General features: G+C 45.0%; 1 protein-coding gene across 1 annotated transcript in view; it reads left to right on the forward strand.

The window, feature by feature from the left end:
* LOC116820507 (very-long-chain enoyl-CoA reductase-like) overlaps window positions 1-20,826 on the forward strand; it is a 42,375-nt gene that overhangs the window by 19,708 nt on the left and 1,841 nt on the right. The window contains exons 5-11 of the mRNA XM_032773036.2: window positions 579-682; window positions 2,894-3,009; window positions 3,127-3,232; window positions 17,953-18,025; window positions 18,118-18,161; window positions 19,569-19,626; window positions 20,462-20,550. Of these exons, the coding sequence (XP_032628927.1) occupies window positions 579-682; window positions 2,894-3,009; window positions 3,127-3,232; window positions 17,953-18,025; window positions 18,118-18,161; window positions 19,569-19,626; window positions 20,462-20,550 (590 nt within the window). The remainder of the gene's footprint in view (window positions 1-578; window positions 683-2,893; window positions 3,010-3,126; window positions 3,233-17,952; window positions 18,026-18,117; window positions 18,162-19,568; window positions 19,627-20,461; window positions 20,551-20,826) is intronic.

Below are 20,826 nucleotides of genomic sequence, written 5' to 3' on the forward strand. Positions count from 1 at the left end.
GTGGTGAAATCTTCTTCCTAAGAGGTTTTTGAGCTTGACAAAGCTCTGACTGGGATGATTTAGTTGGGGATTGGTCCTGCTTTGAGGAAGGGATTGGACTAGATGACCTCTTGAGGTCCCTTCCAACCTTGATATTCTATGAGGAATGAGAAGGGAGCTGGTTAGTGGGTCCATGATCTATATAAATTCTCTTTCCCTACAGAGAGAGCAGTGACACACCCCCGTTAGCATCTACCCATTTTCTGCAGCAGGAGTGGAATAACTACAGTGGCTACTGCAGAGCAGGGGATGAGGATTTAATTCATCGTGTGTTGGTTTCAGTGGTTTTTCCATGGGTGCACAGAAAATTCACTCCTATATTTTTTTCCTATAGTTTTGTATTCAAATATAAGGAAACAGAAGCACTCTGAATTTGTTTTTATCAAATGGCGCCCTTACCTAAGATGCTGGTAAAACGTGTCAGGTCAAAGGATCCCACAGACTGGTCTAAACAGACTAAAAGATTTCTTTGGGTTTAATATGTTACCAGAGTTTACTTTAATTTCACTGTGATGTGTATAACTACTTCTTCTTCTCAGAAGGAAAATCCTTGAGAGATGAGGAAATCCTGCAGCATCTCCCAGTTGGCACAACCGCTACACTATATTTTAAAGATTTAGGGCCACAAATAGGATGGACTATGGTGAGCTATGCTGCAAGCCTGAGACATTTTAATTAATGCTTCTCCTTAATTAATTCTTGCATCGCTTTCTCTCTGCATTTTATTTAGAATGTCCATGCGCTGCCTGGTCTGATAGCAGATATAAACAGTGGAGCTTCATTTTCAGTGACTCTAATCTTAAGAAGCATTTAAACAGAGAACCCAATAAAAGTACATCATGAAATCCTGGCAGTGCACCCCATGGAAAAGCAGCAGTGATCGCCTTGCAACATGGTAGCCTTGCACTGTGGAACTAAGTGACTATATAACTTCTGTTCCTTGGGCTGTCAGAGATCTTGTTGTCCTGGAGATCAATCCTGCAAAGACATATGAGTGACTTTACTCATGTCAGTCAATTTCATTGACTTTGATGGGTCTACTCATGAGAGTAAAGTTACTCACATGCATGTTTGCAGTTCTGGTCCTGGGACACCAATGACAGCTGGTCATTTCAGTAGCAGCATGAATTCAGATTGATTTTCGTGAATAGTTTGGCTGAATAAAAACTGAAAACAAAAATTTTGAAACTCAAAAGTTTTGCTTTGAAACTCTCATAATGAACCATTTCAACTTTGTGTTTCGAATCAACATTTCATTTAGAAACCAAGTGTCACTTCAAATAGACATTCACAATGTTTCATTTGACCCAAACATTTGTTTTTCTTTTTGTCAAGAAAGACCATCACAGAAAATCAGTTTTGGTTTGAAACTACCTGAATATTTTTTGGTTTAGCCACCAAACTGAAAAATAGTTATTCATTCAACTCTAACATTAACAGAAATTGAAAACATCAAATGTTCTGCCCTCTTAATTCAAAGTAAAGTCTCATCATGGCAGCATTAGCCTGTGGCATTGACTAGGTGGTAAGAGAAAAGGTGGCTTTAAAATGATTTGGGCAACTGTCCCTGCACAAAGCCTTCTGCAATTCCACAATACAAATATTGTCCTTTAGTTTTAATTTAAATATCACAGCATGAAGGTAAAGTTAGACAGCAATTTGAAAACATATCAGTTTTAGTTACAATACTTAATACAATCTTATTAATGACAAATAGTAAAGACAAATGTAATAAACTCTCCTATAATTTTAAATCACTTTTCATTGAATATAAATCCTCAGATCATCACACTGGAGCCCATGTTAGAAAAAGACTCCTACCAAGTAATCCTAAATGCAGTAAGATGATCAGAACAAATAATTACAATATGAGCAGGTTATAAGATCAAGATGCTTTCATATCAATGTACAGTGAAATACCACAGCATATCAAAACATTATAATGTAAATCAGAGCATGTAGTCTGCCATATGATTGTCCTCTGAACCATCTAGACCCTCCTCACCCTGCCCTTATTTAGACATAACCTAAGAAAAGCTTTAGCTTCAGCAAGTTTAAAGAAAAAGTATCTTCCCACCTACGGTCAATTTCACCTTTACCAGGATGAGTGCTGATGCAATTACATCAGTTATAATGATGATAGCCATATCATATAATATCACTAATACCTCAACAACTTTTCTGGACATATGAGTAGCTCTAAGTATATCAGAAAAAAGTGGTGATTTTTTTTTTTTTACGTAAGTACAGCACATTTCCTTTATTTCTCCATAATTCAGACATGAACCTACTTTAATTAGTTATGGAAGCAAAAGGCATTATAAAAATTGAGGTCAAATTAAAGTGATGCTCATATGAAGTATTCCTATTTTAAACTAAATTCACTCATTAGAAACTAGTTTCTTGCCCTCCATCCTTTTTTCTGGAGAAATTCTTTCCCAGCATTCTTTTTAAACTATAGTAAAAAAGTAGTTTTATAGTATACCAAGATGATAAATAAAGGCTAACATTATATAAATATAATTTGCATGCACATTTATCACAACTGTATGTGTTCTCATGTTATTTGCACATAACTTGTCACCTGTGCATGTAATTACTGAAGTTGTATGCAGTTACTGCAAATGCAAGTGCACATTATATATATGCATTTGTAACAATCTCAACCTATAATTCCAAATGTTGTTATGGCGCAAAAAAAAACAAAAAAAAACCCCCAAAAATCTCACACCTCCATTCTGGGTTGGTGGAGGAATTTACTAATCACAAAAAGAAAACAAAGCACTGCCACTGATCTGCTCGGTCTAATTATTCTCTCTCTCTCTTTTTTTTTTGTTTGTTTGTTTTTTGGCAGGTATTTTTGACAGAATCTGCAGGTCCATTGTTCATCTATTTTCTGTTTTATTTTCGCACGCCTTTTGTCTATGGCCTGGATGACAAGCTTACATCAAACCCACACCCAGTGGTTAAGTATGTTCTGTTATGAGCCTCAAGCAATATTTTTATAAACATCATATTTTTATTCCAAATTTCTTGCCACACTTGTTTCTGTAGGATTCCTAAATGCTTTTGTCTTGCTATTTCTAGCTTGGCATGTATCTGCCATTCTTTCCACTACATCAAAAGGTTGATTGAAACAATATTTGTTCATCGGTTCTCCCATGGGACTATGCCACTGAGGAGGAGTATTAAGGTAAATTGTGACAAAAATCTACCCACAGCCCTCTAGTAAATACAATCTGGCCACTCTCTGCATTGCTTCATTAGCACAGTGTTTTGGTGTGGCTTTTGTGGTAATGCACAGCAGCTCTGATTATGTAAAGCTGTAATTCTTTTACAAGATCTCACAGAAACCTTCCCATTGTAACCTACATGCCACCCTGCCATTATAATTCGTCACAGTTTTCCCATTGCTCTTTCAAGATTTAATACCTTCAGTATTCATTCCGTTTTTAGCCTGCTAACCCTCTTGGGTGTGAGGATTTTAGAAGCACTGTTATATTTTATGGGGGATAGTCTAGTAGTAGTATATAACTAGAGGTTTTCAAAATATTTTAAGTCTGTTTTTTGGAAATAGAATCATTTCTCTCCTTGACAATTATAAATTTGCCTTTGCTTCTTGTGTAGCACAAAGCACCATGGCTGTTCTATATTTCCTTCCTGTCATGAGCACAACCTAGCAACAGCTCTGTTCTGGGAGCAGGGGTTCACCTGTGCTCCCTCTGTTATCTGCCTGCCTGCACAGTGGTATGATAGACTGCATGGCTATGCAGTAACTACAGATATTTTTAAAAAATGAGGCAGCAGAATACTCTATTTTAAAACAAGGTTATGTAGAATCTGGAGGATAGCAGATTATGTCATATCCTAACAGCCTGGTTTTACGGTATTTAATATTTTGTGTTTAGACTATTTCTCTAAAATACATCTGCATCTTAAGGGAGTGGTGGTCTCACCTGGGAATGAGACAACTCTAGTTTCATTTTTACGCCCTACCAATAGTCCTATCTTTGTTATTACCCTATTGATCATCTGATTCCCTGCAGCTGATTAGCATTTGCTTTAGCTTTGTGCTTTCTAAGTAGGAAAAGGGTCCTAAATATTCAGCTAGTAGCATGAGCTGGGCACTGGTAGTCACAGATCTATTTTCATTGCTTTCCGAAGCAGAGGTGTGCACAGGTTTCTATCAGGCTAGCAGCTCACTTAGAAATGTCTACTCTGGACAAGTGGTAGCTATTTTACATTAATAACATTAGATGTTTGAAAGCAGGACAACTGTACCTTTAAAGTGAATTCATACTGTGCATTAAATCATCACTTGTCATTAGTGTCTGACACCTCTATTGCACCACTCCAGTCCAAACAAAATACAGCTGCTAAAATTCTTATCTTTGCCAGTCATTCTGACTAGGGCCTTTGAATCACTTCCCCTTCTCCATCACATCGTGTTCACAATACTTGTCTTCAACATCAAGTTTATAAATAACCATGTGTCTCTCTATTTAGTTGCACTTGGGCCTGATTCACCTCTCACTTGCTCTGGTGTTATTCTGTTGATTTTAATGGAGTTATTAGTGATGAGAAAATTCATATCAGGTTGACCCTTAATGAAATGTTTTCAAATTTATCAGCACACTAAAAGTTAAAAAAAAAAAAAAAGTGTTTCTGGTCAAATGAAACATTTCTTTTTAAAAAAAAATTAAATAAAATTTAAATTTCAGAATGAAAAGTCATTTTTAATTGAAATATTTTGAAAATGTCAAAATCCAACATTTCAAATTTTTTAAAATATATTTTAAAAAAATATTTTTGAGTGAAAGTTTAGAAAGTTCAGCATGAATTTGCAACAAGTCTTGGTCAGCCCAAATCTGCATTTTTTTGGTGAAAAACATTTCACAGGAACAGTTTTACCAACTCTAATCCCGTTATCTTTACCAGCCTCAACACACTTTTTATTTTTTTTCCTCTCACAGCCAGATGTGCTTCTTCCATGACCCCACATGTGTGTAGAAAGTTCTTCCTGGGCTGTAAAGACAGTTTCCATTTAAATTGGGGGAAAGGGATGTAAACATACTAAGTGATCAAGTTGATGAAAGGTCCAGTGGCCCAGACCCTTAAAGGTATTTAGGTGTCTAACTCTCTTTGAGGATCTGCCTTATTACTTTCACTTTGTGGGAGGAGAAAGGAGTGGGTGTACAGATTTTTTCAAGGACATTTAATTATATGGAGAGTCTGAGTCTCCAAGAAACCATTTGTGAGACAGCAGGAGCAAAGAAATGTCAGACATCCCCCCCCCCCCCCCCCCCCCCCACACACACTTCAAAAGGGAGCAATTTTAAACACCTTAGAACTTCCAAACAACTCTGTGTAACTTTCGCTAAAATTCCATCACTCCCCTCTCCTGGTGTATATGATTTTTATATTAGGCCCAGCTTTTTTTTATTCCTAATTAAGAAACAAATTGTTACACTCCACTCTAAAAGGAAAGCTCAGCTCAGCTTTAACTTTGGAGCCAGAAATGTGGTTTAATAATATGTATTATGTATGTATATCTTTTTACCTAGTCTGACTACACATTTTTCTCCAGCCCTCAAATATAGGTGGTAGAAAAGGCCTCCTATTTTAGATACATCGTTGTTCATATAGGGGCTGTTGTTCATTTGTCCCCTAGGAGAAGTCAGCCATCTTAATGTAATGAGACAATCAGCTTCCTTGTGAGCATGACTTAGAAGGGATGGGATTGGACATTTCTGACATAGGATGGTTTCCATCCATTGTATTGGCTGGGAGACCCTTCATCTTTGTTTCACATACATGGCAGTACAGTCATTTGAGCTCTTTCAATGCTTCCATGTCCCAGAGAGCACAAGGAGGATATTTTGAAGAAAGGATACTGATGTAATTAAAATGGAAACAGATATGTCCCATCCATGAAGGTTCTACTCATTCTTAGTAGGAATCAAGTAAAAACATTACACGGTATAAACAAGGCTCCTTTTGCTAACACTGCATATACTCTTGAAAGGTTGTGTTACTTTGTTAGGCCCTGTGACGGGACAGAGCGGCCCAGCACTGGTACTGCAGGAGTTAACCCTTCCTTCCTAGCAGAGGAAGCCATGCTCCAGAAGCTCTGCTGGAGATGCTCCAAATGGAGAACAGGTATAAAAGCCTGAAGACCAGCTCAGTCGGGGCTGACTACTGGAGGAGAAGGATGCAGGCTGCCAGCTCCTGAAGAGGAAGAGTCTGTGCACCAGGATCCAGGAGTCAGCCAAGCCCAGGCAGTACCTGAGACCCAGACAGAGGGCTTCACAGGGGAGGAACAGACTGGAGGAACCCCCACCGCAGATGAACTGGTACTCACGGTAGGAAGTGACCCAGGGGAACTCTAAAGACAAACGGTGTTAGAGCTGTATTGAGGCTCAGTGTGTTGCGGGCGAATCCCTGCCAAGTGAGTGGCAAGGAGAGCTTGCAACTACCAGGGCCCTGAGTCAGGGCTCGGTGGAGAGGGTGGGCTCGAATCCCCCTACCCCCTCACCCACAAACCATGAGGGATCCTAGAGACTCCAGCTGCTAGGCTGCGCTACCCCACTCGTGAGGGTGGGGGTTGTATGGACTCCGGCCACTAGGCTGTGCTACCCTACCCGTAAGAGGGGTTGTATAGACTCTGGTTGGTAGGCCGCACTACCCCGCACGTGCGAGGGGGTTGTATGGACTCTGGCTGCTCGGCTGCACTACCCCACTCATGGAGGGGGTGTTGCATGGACTCAGGTCGCTAGGCTGTGCTACCTCGTCAGACAGAGGCAACAGGGGGAAGAAGGCCAAGAGGCCGTAACTGACCGCCCACAAGGAGGCAGACGCAAGGACTGGAGAGTGGTGAGATGCCGACTCCCCATCCCACCCCTGCCACAAAGGGGCGCTGCAGTGCCAGGCCTGCCACAACTGGTGGAGAATGCAGGCAGCGATCAGGGCCTGAAACAAGGTTCCAGATGCTCAAAATGGACCCTGAGAAGCTTTTGAAATGGCTGCTGGAGAACCAACAGCAGCAGGCAGTGCAACAGCAGCAAGCGCAGTTGCTCCAGCAGTTAGCAGCACAACAGTAGTTGCAAGTGGCACAGCAGCAAGAGCAACAGCAACAGCTGATTCGGGAGCTGATGGCCCAACAACAGGCTAACCAGGAGCGACTGTTTCAGCAGATGGCAATGCTGATAGGACAGGCACCAAGCCCTTTTCTAGTCATGGCAGGGGGCAGTGCCAGTGAGGGGCTCGGAGGACTACCAGTGCGCCTAACAAAGATGGGGCTGGGGGATGACCCCGCGGCCTTCCTGGTGAGTTTTGAGCGGATTGCAACTGCCATACAATGGCCCCCTGCACATTGGGCCACTATTCTAGCACCCTGCCTGACGGGCCCAGCACAAGCCGCTTACCATAACCCTGATCCACAGGATGCCATCTTAGACCAAATGAGTGTCAGCCTCGAAACTTACCGCCAGCGACTCCGCAGAGAATGGTACACGCCAGGAGTCAGACCATGAGCCTTGGCCCAGCAAATCTGCGACCTCTGGAGGTGGCTGGAGCCAGAACGATGGATGAGTGTTCAGGTAGCCGAGGCGTTGGCCCTAGAGCAGTTCCTGCAGACCCTTCCAACGGGGGGGAAACAGTGGGTGCAGAGACACCGCCCGAAGACTCTTGCGGAGGTGATTTCCCTAATAGAGGATTACCTGGCAGCAAAGGGAGAACAGAATGCCAGTCCCCAAGGGGGGGGGGGGGGGGGCCTCCAGGCGAAGAATCTGAATCCGGCCTGGGAGGCCGTAACGGGAGCAGGGGAGAGCTCCTGGTTCGGTAACGCACCAGTCCAGCAGGACACACACGACCCAAGTGCAAGGACCCCACCCAGGATGGAACCTCGAACCAAGGCCAAGAAACGTTCAGGGAGGCAGAGCAGCCTCGGCAATACCCCAGCGAAGAAGGGCAGCAGAACAGTGTTATGGAGTGCAGACAGACAGGAACACTCGAGGGAGTGTCCATGGCTTGATTGTAATTAGGCAGATTGGGGCTGCGGGTCACGTGCACGCATGGGAGCTGGTAAACCCCATAAGTTATACGTGAAAGGACAGGGGGCCGGCTCTAGGGATTTGCTTCCCAAGCACGGAGGGCAGCGGCCTCGGGTGTTTGCCTGCAGGAGGTCCACAAGAACTAACGCATGGGACCACAGCGGACCTCTCCACGGAACTGCGGAAGGCAGCCTGCCTGCCACCCTGGCGCGCGGCAGAGGGCGTAGGGCCCGCGCCGCTCTGCTGCGCCCAAAGCACAACGCTGTGGTGCTGGGGCCTGGGCGCCTGACAGGACCGTCTACTGGGCTTTGTACTTGGGGTGGTAGGCGAGAGGTCATCCCGGGCTGGCCTGGTAGAGCACTGGCACCACCTGGGCCCCATCCAGCCTGCAATGTATTCCACGGGGATGTGAGCATCATACCCCACCATCTGATTGCAGCTCGATCCGGCTCACACAATGAGGCCGGTGTCTAGTCAGGTGGCCGCCGAAGTTGGCTATCCCAGGACTGCTTGAGCTTGCTGACCTCTGCGGAGTGGGGTACCATCCAGGAGAAAAGTGTGGCAGGCTAGAGGCCTGGATTAGTTAGGCAACCATGCAGATACCCCCTGGAGGGCCCTCAAGGGAAGTCCAGAGATAAAGAAGGGAGCCAACGCCTATTTGAGGCCCCAACGGAGAGGCCAGGATGCTGGAAGTAGATTGCGACTTCTCTGGACACAAGGGGGGACCCACCCTCAGTCGAGTCTGGAGAGGCGCGGGACCCCCAGAGGAGGAAGACCTGCCCCCATTTTATGCCGGCAGCAAGGACCCCAATTTTGAGATCCATCATGACTTACTCTATCGCGTGGTCCAGGAACCACAGATGAAAGAAGACCTGCACCAACTATTGGTCCTGCGGCGATTCTGGCAGAACTTGCTTCACTTAGCTCACTCAGTACCATGAGCTGGGCACCTGAGGAGGGAGAAAATGCTGCAACGGGTGGCCCAGAGGTTCTTCTGGCTGGGCATCCATAGGGAGGTGCGGGATTACTGCACCTGCCCTGAATGCCAGAAGTCCGGCCCAAAAGGCATACCAAAAGCCCCCCTTGTGCCCTTGCCGGTTTTTGGGACACCTTTTAAGCGGATAGGCTTGGACTTGGTGGGACCTTTGGAGAGGAGTAGCTCTGGCCACAAGTACCTTCTGGTCATGGTCGACTATGCAACATGGTATCCAGAGGCAGCACCACTACGGACTGCCACGGCATCAGTCATCACCAATGAGCTCTTGCAGATCTTTGCACAGGTCAGCCTGCCGTGGGAGATACTAACGGACCAACGGACTAATGCAACTTCTAGACTAATGGCAGAGTTGAGCCATCTGCTGAATATCTGTGCACTCAAGACCTCAGTCTACCACCCTCAGACGGATCAGTTTGTAGAGAGATTTAATGGCGCCTTAAAAGCCATGCTAAGGAAGTTCGTGGATGACAATCCTCGGCACTGGGATAAATTGCTCCCAGGACTCCTTTTTGCTGTGCGAGAGGTGCCACAGGCTTCCACAGGGTTCTCCCCTTTTGAACTCCTCCAAGAGAGGAAACCCAGGGGAATTCTTGATCTCCAAAAAGAAACCTGGAAAGAGCAGGAGACCCGCATCCAAGGATCCATCCAGTATATCTTCCACTTGCGCGAACGGCTCCAAGAGTTGGGAGCCTTGGCATGGGAGAACCTGATGAAAGCCCAATATAGCCAGGAGGCTCAATACAATAAAAGGGCCAAGATGAGAAGTTTTGAGCCCGGAGACCATGTCCTCTTGTTACTACCCTCCTCCAAGGCTAAGCTGTTAGCCAAGTGGCAAGGCCCCTACGAGGTGACTAGACGAATAGGGCCTGTTGACTACAAAGTAAGGATGTTGGGGCGAAGGAAGGACACTCAGGTCTACCATGTAAACCTCCTCAAGGCCTGGAGAGACTAGGAAGGCTTGATGATTGCCCCATACCCTCCAGAACCTGAACTGGGGCCATTGGCGGGAGATCCAGAGGAGCCAGGTTCTGCGGCCATAAACCCGGAGCTCGACCTGGTCCAGCAGGAGCAGGTTACGACATCTGATTTCAGCTTTCCCTATAGTCCTGTCGACACAGCCTGGGAAGACGATGCTGACCAGCTGCCATATCGCCACCATCCCCGGCCACAAAGTGAGGGAGAACCACTCCCCAGGAAGATGTGGGAGATGGTAAGGAGAGAGCTCAACATGATGTTGGCCCTGGGGGTGGTCGAAGAGTCATGAAGTGAATGGCGGAGCCCCATAGTACTAGTTCCCAAGCCAATGGAACAGTCAGGTTCTCTATTGACTTCCGCAAGGTGAATGCAATCTCTCGTTTCGATGCCTACCCTATGCTTCAGGTGGATGAGCTGCTGGAGCAGCTAGGTAAGGCAGAATTCTTCTACACCCTAGACCTCACCAAGGGGTACTGGCAGATCCCTTTGACACCAGCCTCCTGAGAAAAGACAGCGTTCTCAACATCATTCGGCCTCTACTAGTTTACAGTGATGCCTTTTGGGCTACATGGGGCCACAGCTACCTTCCAGCGGCTCATGAATCAAGTGTTGAGACCCCACAGCGCGTATGCTGCGGCATACATCGATGACATCATCGTTTACAGTGCCAGCTGCGAGGAACATCTCCAGCACCTCGCTGAGGTGCTGCAAGCACTGCGTGAAGCAGGTCTCACTGCAAACCCAATCATGTTTCACTTGGACCAAAGAGAAGTGACCTACCTGGGCTATATTGTGGGTCGGGGGAAACTCCGCCGTTTGGTAGATAAGGTGGAAACCTTGAACTACCTGACCCCCACAACAAAAAGGCAAGTATGGCAGTTAGGGCTGGCCGGGTACTATCGTCAGTTCGCACCTAACTTTGCCATGCTCGCTTCCCTCCGACACACTTGATGAGAAGCTCCCAACCACGGAAGGTGCAGTGGTTGGAAGACTGCAAGAAGGTGTTTTGCTCCCTACAGGAACGATTGAGACGGGAGCCAATACTGAGCCCGCCTGACTTCGCAAGGCCCTTTATCCTCCAGACTGATGCCTCAGAGGTAGGGTTGGGGGCTGTACTGTCGCAAGAGGTGAGGAGAGAAGAACACCCCATCTTGTACCTAAGCCACAAACTGTTCCCCTGAGAAACGCAGTATTCCACCATAGAGCGAGAGGCCCTGGCAGTTAAACGGGCATTTGGGGCCCTGAGGTATTATCGATTAGGGAACCCCTTTGCATTGGTAACAGACCACACACCCCTCAGATGGATTAACAGCATGAAGGATGCAAACACACGGATCATGCAGTGGTACTTATCCCTCCAACCCTACTCCTTCCACATGTTACACCAGCCGGGAAAGGCCCATGGGAATGCGGACTTCTTTTCCCAAGTCAGGGAAGAGGAGGGGGAAGAAATGGCCAAGGGTCAGCCGGGCCCGAGGGCTGTCTTAAGGGGGAAGGTGTGTGACAGGGCAGAGCAGCCCCACACTGGTACCGCAGAAGTTAACCTTTCCTTCCTAGCAGAGGAAGCCACCCCCAGAAGCTGTGCTGGGCATGCTGCAACTGGAGAAGAGGTATAAAAGCCTGCAGACCAGCTGAGTTGGGGCTGACCACTGAAGGAGAAGGATGCAGGCTGCCAGTTCCTGAAGAGGGAGAGCCTGTGCACCAGGATACAGGAGTCAGCCAAGCTCAGGCAGTACCTGAGACCCTGACGGAGTATGTCACGGAGCGGAACAGACCGGAGGAACCCCCACCGCAGATGGACTGGTACTCATGGTAGGAAGTGACCCAGGGGAACTCTAAAGACAAACGGTGTTAGAACTGTATTGAGGCTCAGTGTGTTGCGGGCGGATCCCCGCAGAGTGAGTGGCAAGGAGAGCTTGCCACTACCAAGGCCCTGAGTCAGGTCTTGATGGAGAGGGAGGGCCCGAGTCCCCCTACCCCTCACCCCGGAATCATGAGGGATTTTAGAGACTCTGGCCATTAGGCTGTGCTACCCCACTTTTAAGGAGGGAGTGTATGGACTTGTTAGCCACTAAGTTGCATTACCTCACCTGTAAGAGGGGTTGTATAGACTCTGGCCACTAGGCTGTGCTACCTCGCTTGTCAGAGGGTTTGTATAGACTCTATCCGCTAGGCCGCGCTACCCTGCTCGTGAAGAGGGATTATGTAAGCTTTGGCTGCTAGACCGTGCTACCCTGCTTGTGAGAGGGGGTTGTTTGGACTCAGGCCACTAGGCCGCGCTACCCTGCCAGACAGAGGCGACGTAGGGGAAGAAGGCTGGGAGGCCATAACTGACCACCTGAAAGGAGGCAGACACAAGGACTGAAGAGTAGTGAGATGCCAACACCCTATCCCACCCTTGCCACAAAGAGGCGCTGTGGTGCCAGGCTCGCCACAGGCCCTCCTAAGCACTGTCATCTGCTGGGAGTCTGTGTATGAAGAATGAGTTGTATACTTCTGGTTTTGATATGACTGATACTGATTTCAGCAGTGACAAATCTCACTTACTTTAGGAGTCTTTCCTTAAAACTGAACTGTTTTTTCAAGAAAATTGTGTACTTTGGTTGTTCACATTAATTACAGCATTTGTTGTTGGGATCAGATCCCAGTGTTTAGATGATTCTTTAGAATAGAGGTTCTCAACCTTTTTCTTTGAGGCCCCCCCCAACAAGCTATAAAAACTCCATAGCCCACCTATGCCACAATAACTGATTTTCTGTGTATAAAAGCCAGGACCGGTGTTAGGGGGTAGCAAGCAGGGCACTTGCCTGGGGCCCCATGCAACAAGTGCTCTCATGAAGTTACATTATTCAAGCTTTGGCTTGAGCACCGGGTGGCAGGGCTTCAGCCTCATGTGGCAGGGCTTCAGCTTTCTATCCTGGGCCCCAGTGAGTCTAATGCTGGCCCTGCTTGGTGACCCCCATGAAACCTGCTCGCAGTCCCCCAGGGGGCCCTGGGCCCCTGGTCGAGAACCATTGCTTTAGAAGAAACATGGCATTTTTTTTCTGCACTAAAAGCCATAGGCATATACAACACAGCTTATGGCAAGTCCAAAATTTATGGGAGAGTTTCCTTGTGAGATTCCATTTTAACAGTCTGAGCCCGTCAGGGCAGAGACTTTTCCCATTAGTCTGTACCATGCCTGGTGTGTTTTGGGTGATACTATAATACAATAATGAACAGTGAGGAAGGATGGTCTTGTGGTTCGGGTGCTGGACTGGTACACAAATATCTGAGTCTGGTTCTGCTGCAGGTTTTCTGAATAACTTTGTGAAAGTCACTTAACCTCTGCACCTCAGTTCCACTATCTGTAACAGAGATGCTTTCTTTGGCCCACCATTTGTCTGGTGGTCTGTAAATCTGTGGTAGGGACTGTCTCTTTATGTGTTTGTACAGTGCCGTTGCACAATGGAGCCTCACTCTTGATTGAGGCCTCTGGGCTCTACTGTAATAGAAACAATTCTAGGAAAAATGATACTGACATTCATCACGGCTGTGAAGGCAACCACACCCCTTGGAGCATGTGAGATTTTACTGTCTCTCACACCATCAGCTAAAAGAACCACATTGTCAGATATACTACATTCAGCAAGTCTGATTTGTAGATGCTAAGATTCTGATTTCAGATACTCAACCTCTTTGGGTATTACTGCCAGAAATGCTGTTTCACCATATAGCTGTAGATAATGGCCATCTTGGGCTCTTATTAAATGTAGAGAGATAAAGTAACATAACTCTCCTCTATATGAAAAATAACTTTCTGGAAGACCTGGACTTTCAGCTGGCCATGGATTTGCCTTCCACTGATGGCTTGGCAGCCAAAAAAAAGTTCATGTAAAGTGCAGGAGTTACCATTCTTATTCATTTTTAAAGAGACTTTTAGACTAAGCAGATTGTTATGGGCTTCAAATGCAGCACAATTTGGTTACTTTAGAATGACTACTCGATGGAGCTGTGTTTTCCATTAACTGATTGTCTCATAGTGAGAGCACCTTGATTCTTGTACTCTTCCTTTCTTCCCTGCCCCCAGTGCTCCAGTCGCCTCCTCTTTTTCACAAAATCTTATCTCCACCACAGTCACCTACTGTGTCTTCTCACTCAGTCCCTGTGGAGGAGTCTCTCTCTCCTTAAAGTTAGGATGGCCTCTCCTCTAAATCTTCTTCCACACATCAGCCTCTGCTTTTTCTTTACAGCTTGGGTTCAGTTCTGCTGCTAACATCTTTCTCAATCAGCAGGTCAGAGCAGTTTCCTGGCAAGATCTCTGATGCTGCCACCACCACCATATAAGAGTTTTTACCTTTGGGCTCTAGCAAGTCCAACTGGAAATATCTTGGAATGGTAGAAGGTAAAAATGTGAGACAGTTTCTTAGAGGAGGCTTTAGCTACTGCAAATCACTGGAAAAACTATATTTTGGATATAAAAAGAGCTGTAAATCTTACCACCCATCCCCCTCCACCTCACTGCTGCTTAGGTTAAATTTGAATCACTTTTGGACTGAATGGCTAGATTTTCAGAATGGTGGCATAATTCCTTAAACTTGTAACTCATAGGGTTAAATTGTATAAAACAACAAACAATTAATGCTAAGGGGAAAATATCATGCAGTTTAACAATATTCATCACCATTCAGGATCAGGTTTCGTGTTGCATGAGTGTAGAATTTTGTATTTTTAAAATGTTCATTTTTCATGCTTTTTTTTTTATTGATGTTTAATTTTTTATTGCTGTTCTATACAATTAAAAACATTAAACATATACGAAGTCTATTTGGGAAGTCCATTTTTAAGCCATTGTGCTAATTAGTGAAAATTTGGGTTTTTTAGTTGACTCAGCAGATTCTATGTACATACCCCTGTTGACTTAAGTGGAAAATGTATCAGGCCCCTAGTAAAACTCATTGGTGTGTTTTGATTTTATGAAATCTCTAGAAATAAACAAGACTAGGAACCAGATTCTCCTGTGGTATAACTCCATCAACTTCAGTGGTCTTATGCCAGTGGAGAATTTGGCCCTGGGATTTTGAATATCCTAAAACATTTTTACTTTTGATTTAAACCATTATTTTCCTGGTGTCAGAATTTAAAACCATGATTTTCTAATTAAATAAAAGCTAGACCTATGTGGACGGAGCCAGGACTGCATATATACAAACATCATTGCTGGCAGTGGGGATTGAATTTGGAAATTTCAGTGAAGAGCATAATCTCTTGCAACTTTAGCTAAAAGGAATAACTCTAGTTGTTATATAGTGACAGGCTCCTATCCTTGATGGAGCCAGTCACTTCAGGAAGACATTAACATGCACTAACCCAGTGTATCACATATGCAAACAAAGACTCTGATTTGAAAGTAATACCTGCCATGCCTCTAGGATAACTGTGGAAATACAAAAATTGCAGCCAAGCTCATGTTTTGTCCATAATTTATTGACCTTCAGTAAAATGTTGGGGTCTGTATTCTAAATTATGAATGCTTAATTTAGAATATAACATGGAAGTTCACATTTGAGTTTTACTATTGTAAATTTGGAACTCAGTTCAAAATTTAGTTACTACATTTTTAGAAAAGATAAACAGAATTAGTAACATGAGTGATATGGCCTCACCTTGGCTGTGTTCCCATATGTTTTATATTATATCATTTGTAAATATTTTGATTATGGTAACTCCCAAAAGCCCCTATGAGGATTGGGACCTCATTGTCCTGGGCTTGGTACAAACATAGAAAAGATACAAGCCCTGCCCAGAGGGGCTTACAGCTAAAGGTTAAGGAATGGGAATACAATTATGTATGTATTGTAGTTTACTTTTATGATTGGGTTTAGATGAAGGATGTAGAGCCAAGATGACCTTAACAATGGCAGCATTCTGAATCTTAAAATAAACTTGGGAGTAAGGCTGCAGTGGTCCAAGCCAGAAAAGAAGAGCTTGTGGTATTCAAGACATGAAGTGAGGAGGGCTTGGATGAGTTTTGGCTATGGGCAGGGAGCAAAGGCTGGATTTTGGAGTGTGTAAGAAAAAGTGAAAGGATTTAGAAATGTCCTGAACATGTTCACCCTGCAAGAGAGCCAAGTCAGAGGTGACACCCCGGTTATAGGGGAAGAGTGAGGGAAGGAAGATGATGAGCTCAGTTTTGGCCGTGTTGAGATTAAGGTGGTGATTGGACAAAGATGTCAGAAAGACAGGCTGAGATACTAGATTTAGTGAAGGGGAAAGGTGCATCCATAGAGGTAGATTTATGAGTCATCAGCCTAAAGATGATAGTTAATAATACCTTCCTTGCAGAGGAGAGCACCTAGAGCTAGAATATAGAAGGAGCAGAGGAGAGGGCCAAGGATAGACATCCTAACACGGTGAAAGGGGAAGAGGAGCCTGGCAAAGAAGAAAGAGCAATCGGAGAGAAAGAACAGAGCCATGGAAATCAACACAGGACAAAATTTAAAGTAGGGAGAAACTGACATTGCAAAAGCTTCCAAGAGGCCAAGGATAATCTAGTGAGAATTCAGTGGTGCATAGAGGTTGGTAGCTGGATTGGAGAAGGTCAAGAACAGAATTGAAAGAGAAATTCAGCAAGTGGTTGCAGACAACACATTTAGTGAGTTTGGAGGTGAAGGGGAGGAGAGAGATTGGGCTTTAGTTTGAAGAGGACATAAGATAGGGTCAAAGGCATGGCCAGCAAGTTCTATGGACCCATGGTGCCTGGGCACCAGGAATATTCCTGGTGCCCAGGCACCACAGGCCTCAGCCCCGCCTTCTGCCCCCAGATGCCCCCCTGCATCCTCCAGCCATTCAAAATGGCCCAGGGCCCCCACTCACCACCAGCAGCACAGCGGAGCTGAGTGGCTTCCCGCCTGCTCGCTCCACGTGGTTGCCGACCCCTCCCCGCGGCCCCTGGGTGGGGTGTCTGTCTACATGCGTTGCTCCCACCCCAAGCGCCCCTGGGGCCAATAGGAAGCTGTGGGGGCAGTGCCTGGGGATAGCAGCGCACAGAGGCCCCTGGCCCGCCCTGCATAGGAGCCCCAGGTAAATGTTGCACTCCTCACCCCCTCCGAGAGCCTGCACCCCCACCCTTTCCCACATCCCCGCCTCCCCCACGATTCCGGCCTCAAACCTCCCTCCCAGAGCCTGTAACCCCTCCCTCCACACACCCCCAACTCCTTCCCAGAGCCTGAACCCCCACTCCTTTCCCACACACCCCCTCCCACTCCCAAACTCCCTCCCAGAGTCTTAGGTGGGGGTAGGGGGATGACTTGGACCTGTTCTGGGCCCCCTGGTCAAAGGTAGTGTTTAACATAGGGAGGAAGGATAAAATAAGCATGGCCTTGTAGGGGGGGGAGGACCAAGGAAGAGGTTGGAGGGAGGTTGATCATAGTTCACCATTTAGAACCCATGATTCTTCTATTTGTGGCAAAATAAGTCCTGTCTCCCCTAACACTTGATCCTCATGGCTCCTCATCTCTGATCTGTGCACAGTGAAACAGAATAGCTTCCCAGTTAAAATGCTCCTTTAGCTTTAACTCTTTGGGACACATTTTCAAAAGCAATTTCTAGACCAAACAGCCTGTACACTCTCTCTTTGCTCTGAAGGGAAAAGAAATGTCACTTCAAGAGCAACACTTCCTGCTTATTTACTGTTGTCTTTTCCTGTTCTTTCCCTCCCACTCTACCAAACTTGGTATGTTGTCATTTTTGTTGCATTATCTGCAACTTGCAATCTGTCCCCAAGTGATCATTATCACTATTTCTTTTGTTAATCACTAGTCTAGATAATGCTACTGTCTTCCCGTCACACAGAGGACAGCAGATATCTTTATTATAAAAATTAAAACAGAAAAATTACTTATTTTTCAGAACTGCTTCTATTACTGGGGATTTGCAGCTTGGCTTGCTTATTACATCAATCATCCTCTTTATACACCTCCTTGTAAGTAGCAAAATGGCCCTTAGAATGACTTGAACCTTTACCTGGGTATGTTTGAGTGCTAACTATCCATTTTTAAACATTTTGTTTTCTAGCCTATGGACAAAAACAGATAAATTTTGCTGTGATCATGTTTCTGGTAGGTCTTTTGCTTTTTTATTAAAGACTCTCCTTTATTTATTACTTTTGGGGTGGGGGGAGGGGACTGTCAAATTTATTATTGGAAAGCTGAGGACACAGAACTAAGATTGATCAGCTTAAGATAGAGACAAAATTGTCTGTTTTGACCAGAACCTGGACTTCAGGGAAAGTTTTGGCTGAGTAAGAATTTCAAGATTAGTCTGTTTACTCTGCAGAAATTAGATAAGAATTTGCATGTGGAGACTCACACTCAGCCACATTCATCACAGTGATCCTGGTACTACCAGAGCCTAGCACTACGTTAACATTTTGTTCAGTTTATCAAGGGTTGAGACTATCAAGTAGATCTTAAGTAGCCAACAGCTGGCCTACTACAGAATTATGAAAGTGTTAATATTCAGGGCCAGATTTCATCTTGCTGGCCTTCCATATATTCTGACAGAATCCCTCTGGAAATAGAATCCTGAAAGTGTCCTTTCACTCTTTGATTTCGTTGCTATACTAACATTGCTTCTCTTAGGAAGTATCCATTCTCTCTAGTGCAGATGTAACCTGTCTCTGCGTTAAGAGAGAAAAAGAATTACTATAGTGTCAATGATTGGAGGCGCTCATAGCGCTTTTCAAATGTGAAATTTTCTGTGAAATAGGCAGTGGTGGATAATTTGAGCCACAGAGGTTAAAGTGACTTTCCCTAGATCAGACAGCACACCGCAGAGCTGGGAATAAAACTCAGCAGCTCTGACTACCAGTTCTCTGCTCTAGTCTGGCCATAATCGTATATGAAGACCATTTCAATCTCTTTTCTACCTCACTAGTGGTGGAAAGCATTATCTAAAATCAGGTGGAAAAGTTGGTTAATGGAACTTTGTGAATCACATCAAGCCCTTGCCATAAGAAGTTGTTGTGGACCAGCATATCGGTATTTATGGAGCTGCACAAATATGCTCTGGGATTTTTGAGAAATCCAAACTGCCTAGTTGATTTTTTTTTTTTTTTTTAAAACAAATCAGCCCAGTCAAAAGGTAAAGGAAACACACGCTGGATCCACTTTATTCAGGGGTTACAGCGTTAGGGTCTGGCTGGGAGAATAGCTGGAGTGCATTGTACCTTCTTGGGACTTGGTCAACACTTGCTAGTAGTGTTGCAAACGCAAAGCAGAGTGTAATATGGCCTCTTGTGTATGGAATGATGAGTAGAACAGACATCTCCTTACCGTCAGTCAGAAATCTTGTTCTGAGCTTTATTAAGATCTAAATATTTTAAATCCTATGTTGTTTATAGTCTATTTGTCAGTGGGGGTTTGGGACCCTTTAAAAATATTTGTCTAGGAACTAGCATTGGGAAGAGGAATGATAAATGGAAGAGAAGCATTTTCCTTTACTGTATTGTATGCTGCTTCTTGCAGATATGTGAAGCTGGAAATTTCTCTATCCACATTGCACTCAGTGACCTGAGAAGAGATGGTAAAAGTTTGTTCTCTACCTTTGTGCAGTTGAGTTAGCACTTCTGCAGTGATCTAAACTGAACGGCCTGATCCTGCAAGGTGCAGAGAGCCTCCTGTGAGGGGCTAATAACCCTCAGCTGGCCTCAGTGGGAGTTGAGGGTACTCAGCACCTCATAGGATTGGACACTAAAGGGAGTTTGGGTATGTAACAAAAGTACCTAGGGCCAGATTGTGCCATTAGGGCATAGGCCTGTGTTAGCTGCACTGGTGGTTCAAAGTGGGATGTGGGCATGATATTTGGGTTGGCTAGTTCTCCAGGGGATGCTAGCAGGAGCTGTGCTGTGGAGGGTGTAAGGTCCAGTAATGTGCCTGGCTCCTGCACAGGGCACAAGCTGTGTATGTGCTTGGAAGTTAAGGGGTGTGGCTCTCTTGTGCTTTGCCCTCTCTTTGTAGGAGGGCTGCGTAGACTTTGGCTCATATTTGCTAACTGCATCCACAATTTTGTGACAATGTAATTTCTAGAAATACTCTTCATTTCTGAGGTCTAGGAAATGGTGCAGATAATTCTATGAGAATGTCTTACTGCTGGCCAGTGAGCATTACAATGATCTTTCCCAAGGATGCTTCTAGGCATGGTACTGCCAAATACTGTGTGCAAGCCTTAATGATGCCTATAGCACTTCCCCACAGGCACCCTAAACCTTCCTCTGGGCTCAGTGGAGTCCTTGTTTTCCCAAGTCTATCTTGCCCATCTCTTCAATAGGCAGATTTGGATTGTCTTTATAGCAAATTACATGGTACATAGGAGTGTCAGTGTTCTATGATTTATTTGTTGTGGTTCTTTAAATCTGTAGGATCCAAGATCCGTAAGATCCCTTATCCAACAAAGAATCCTTTCACATGGCTGTTTTTCTTTGTAACCTGTCCGAATTATACATACGAGGTATGTATCTTCATCAGTAAACCACACTAAGATTTAAGTTTTGCAGGTTATATCTCAATTTATACTATATTATTAAAACAAACATGTAAGGAAACCCTAGAAACTTAAAATAAAAATATGCAAGCCCACTTCATATTGCCAAACTCTAGGTTCAATCTTTCAAACGGTTAACCCATGACAGACACCCTAATGTACCTTTAATGGAAATTTACTTCTGTGCGAAAGACTGCATGAAGCCTATGCGCTCTTCAGACTCTCAAAATTAAGATCTAAATG

Source organism: Chelonoidis abingdonii, chromosome 7 (assembly GCF_003597395.2).
Source record: "Chelonoidis abingdonii isolate Lonesome George chromosome 7, CheloAbing_2.0, whole genome shotgun sequence".
Classification (NCBI taxonomy): Eukaryota; Metazoa; Chordata; order Testudines; family Testudinidae; genus Chelonoidis; species Chelonoidis abingdonii.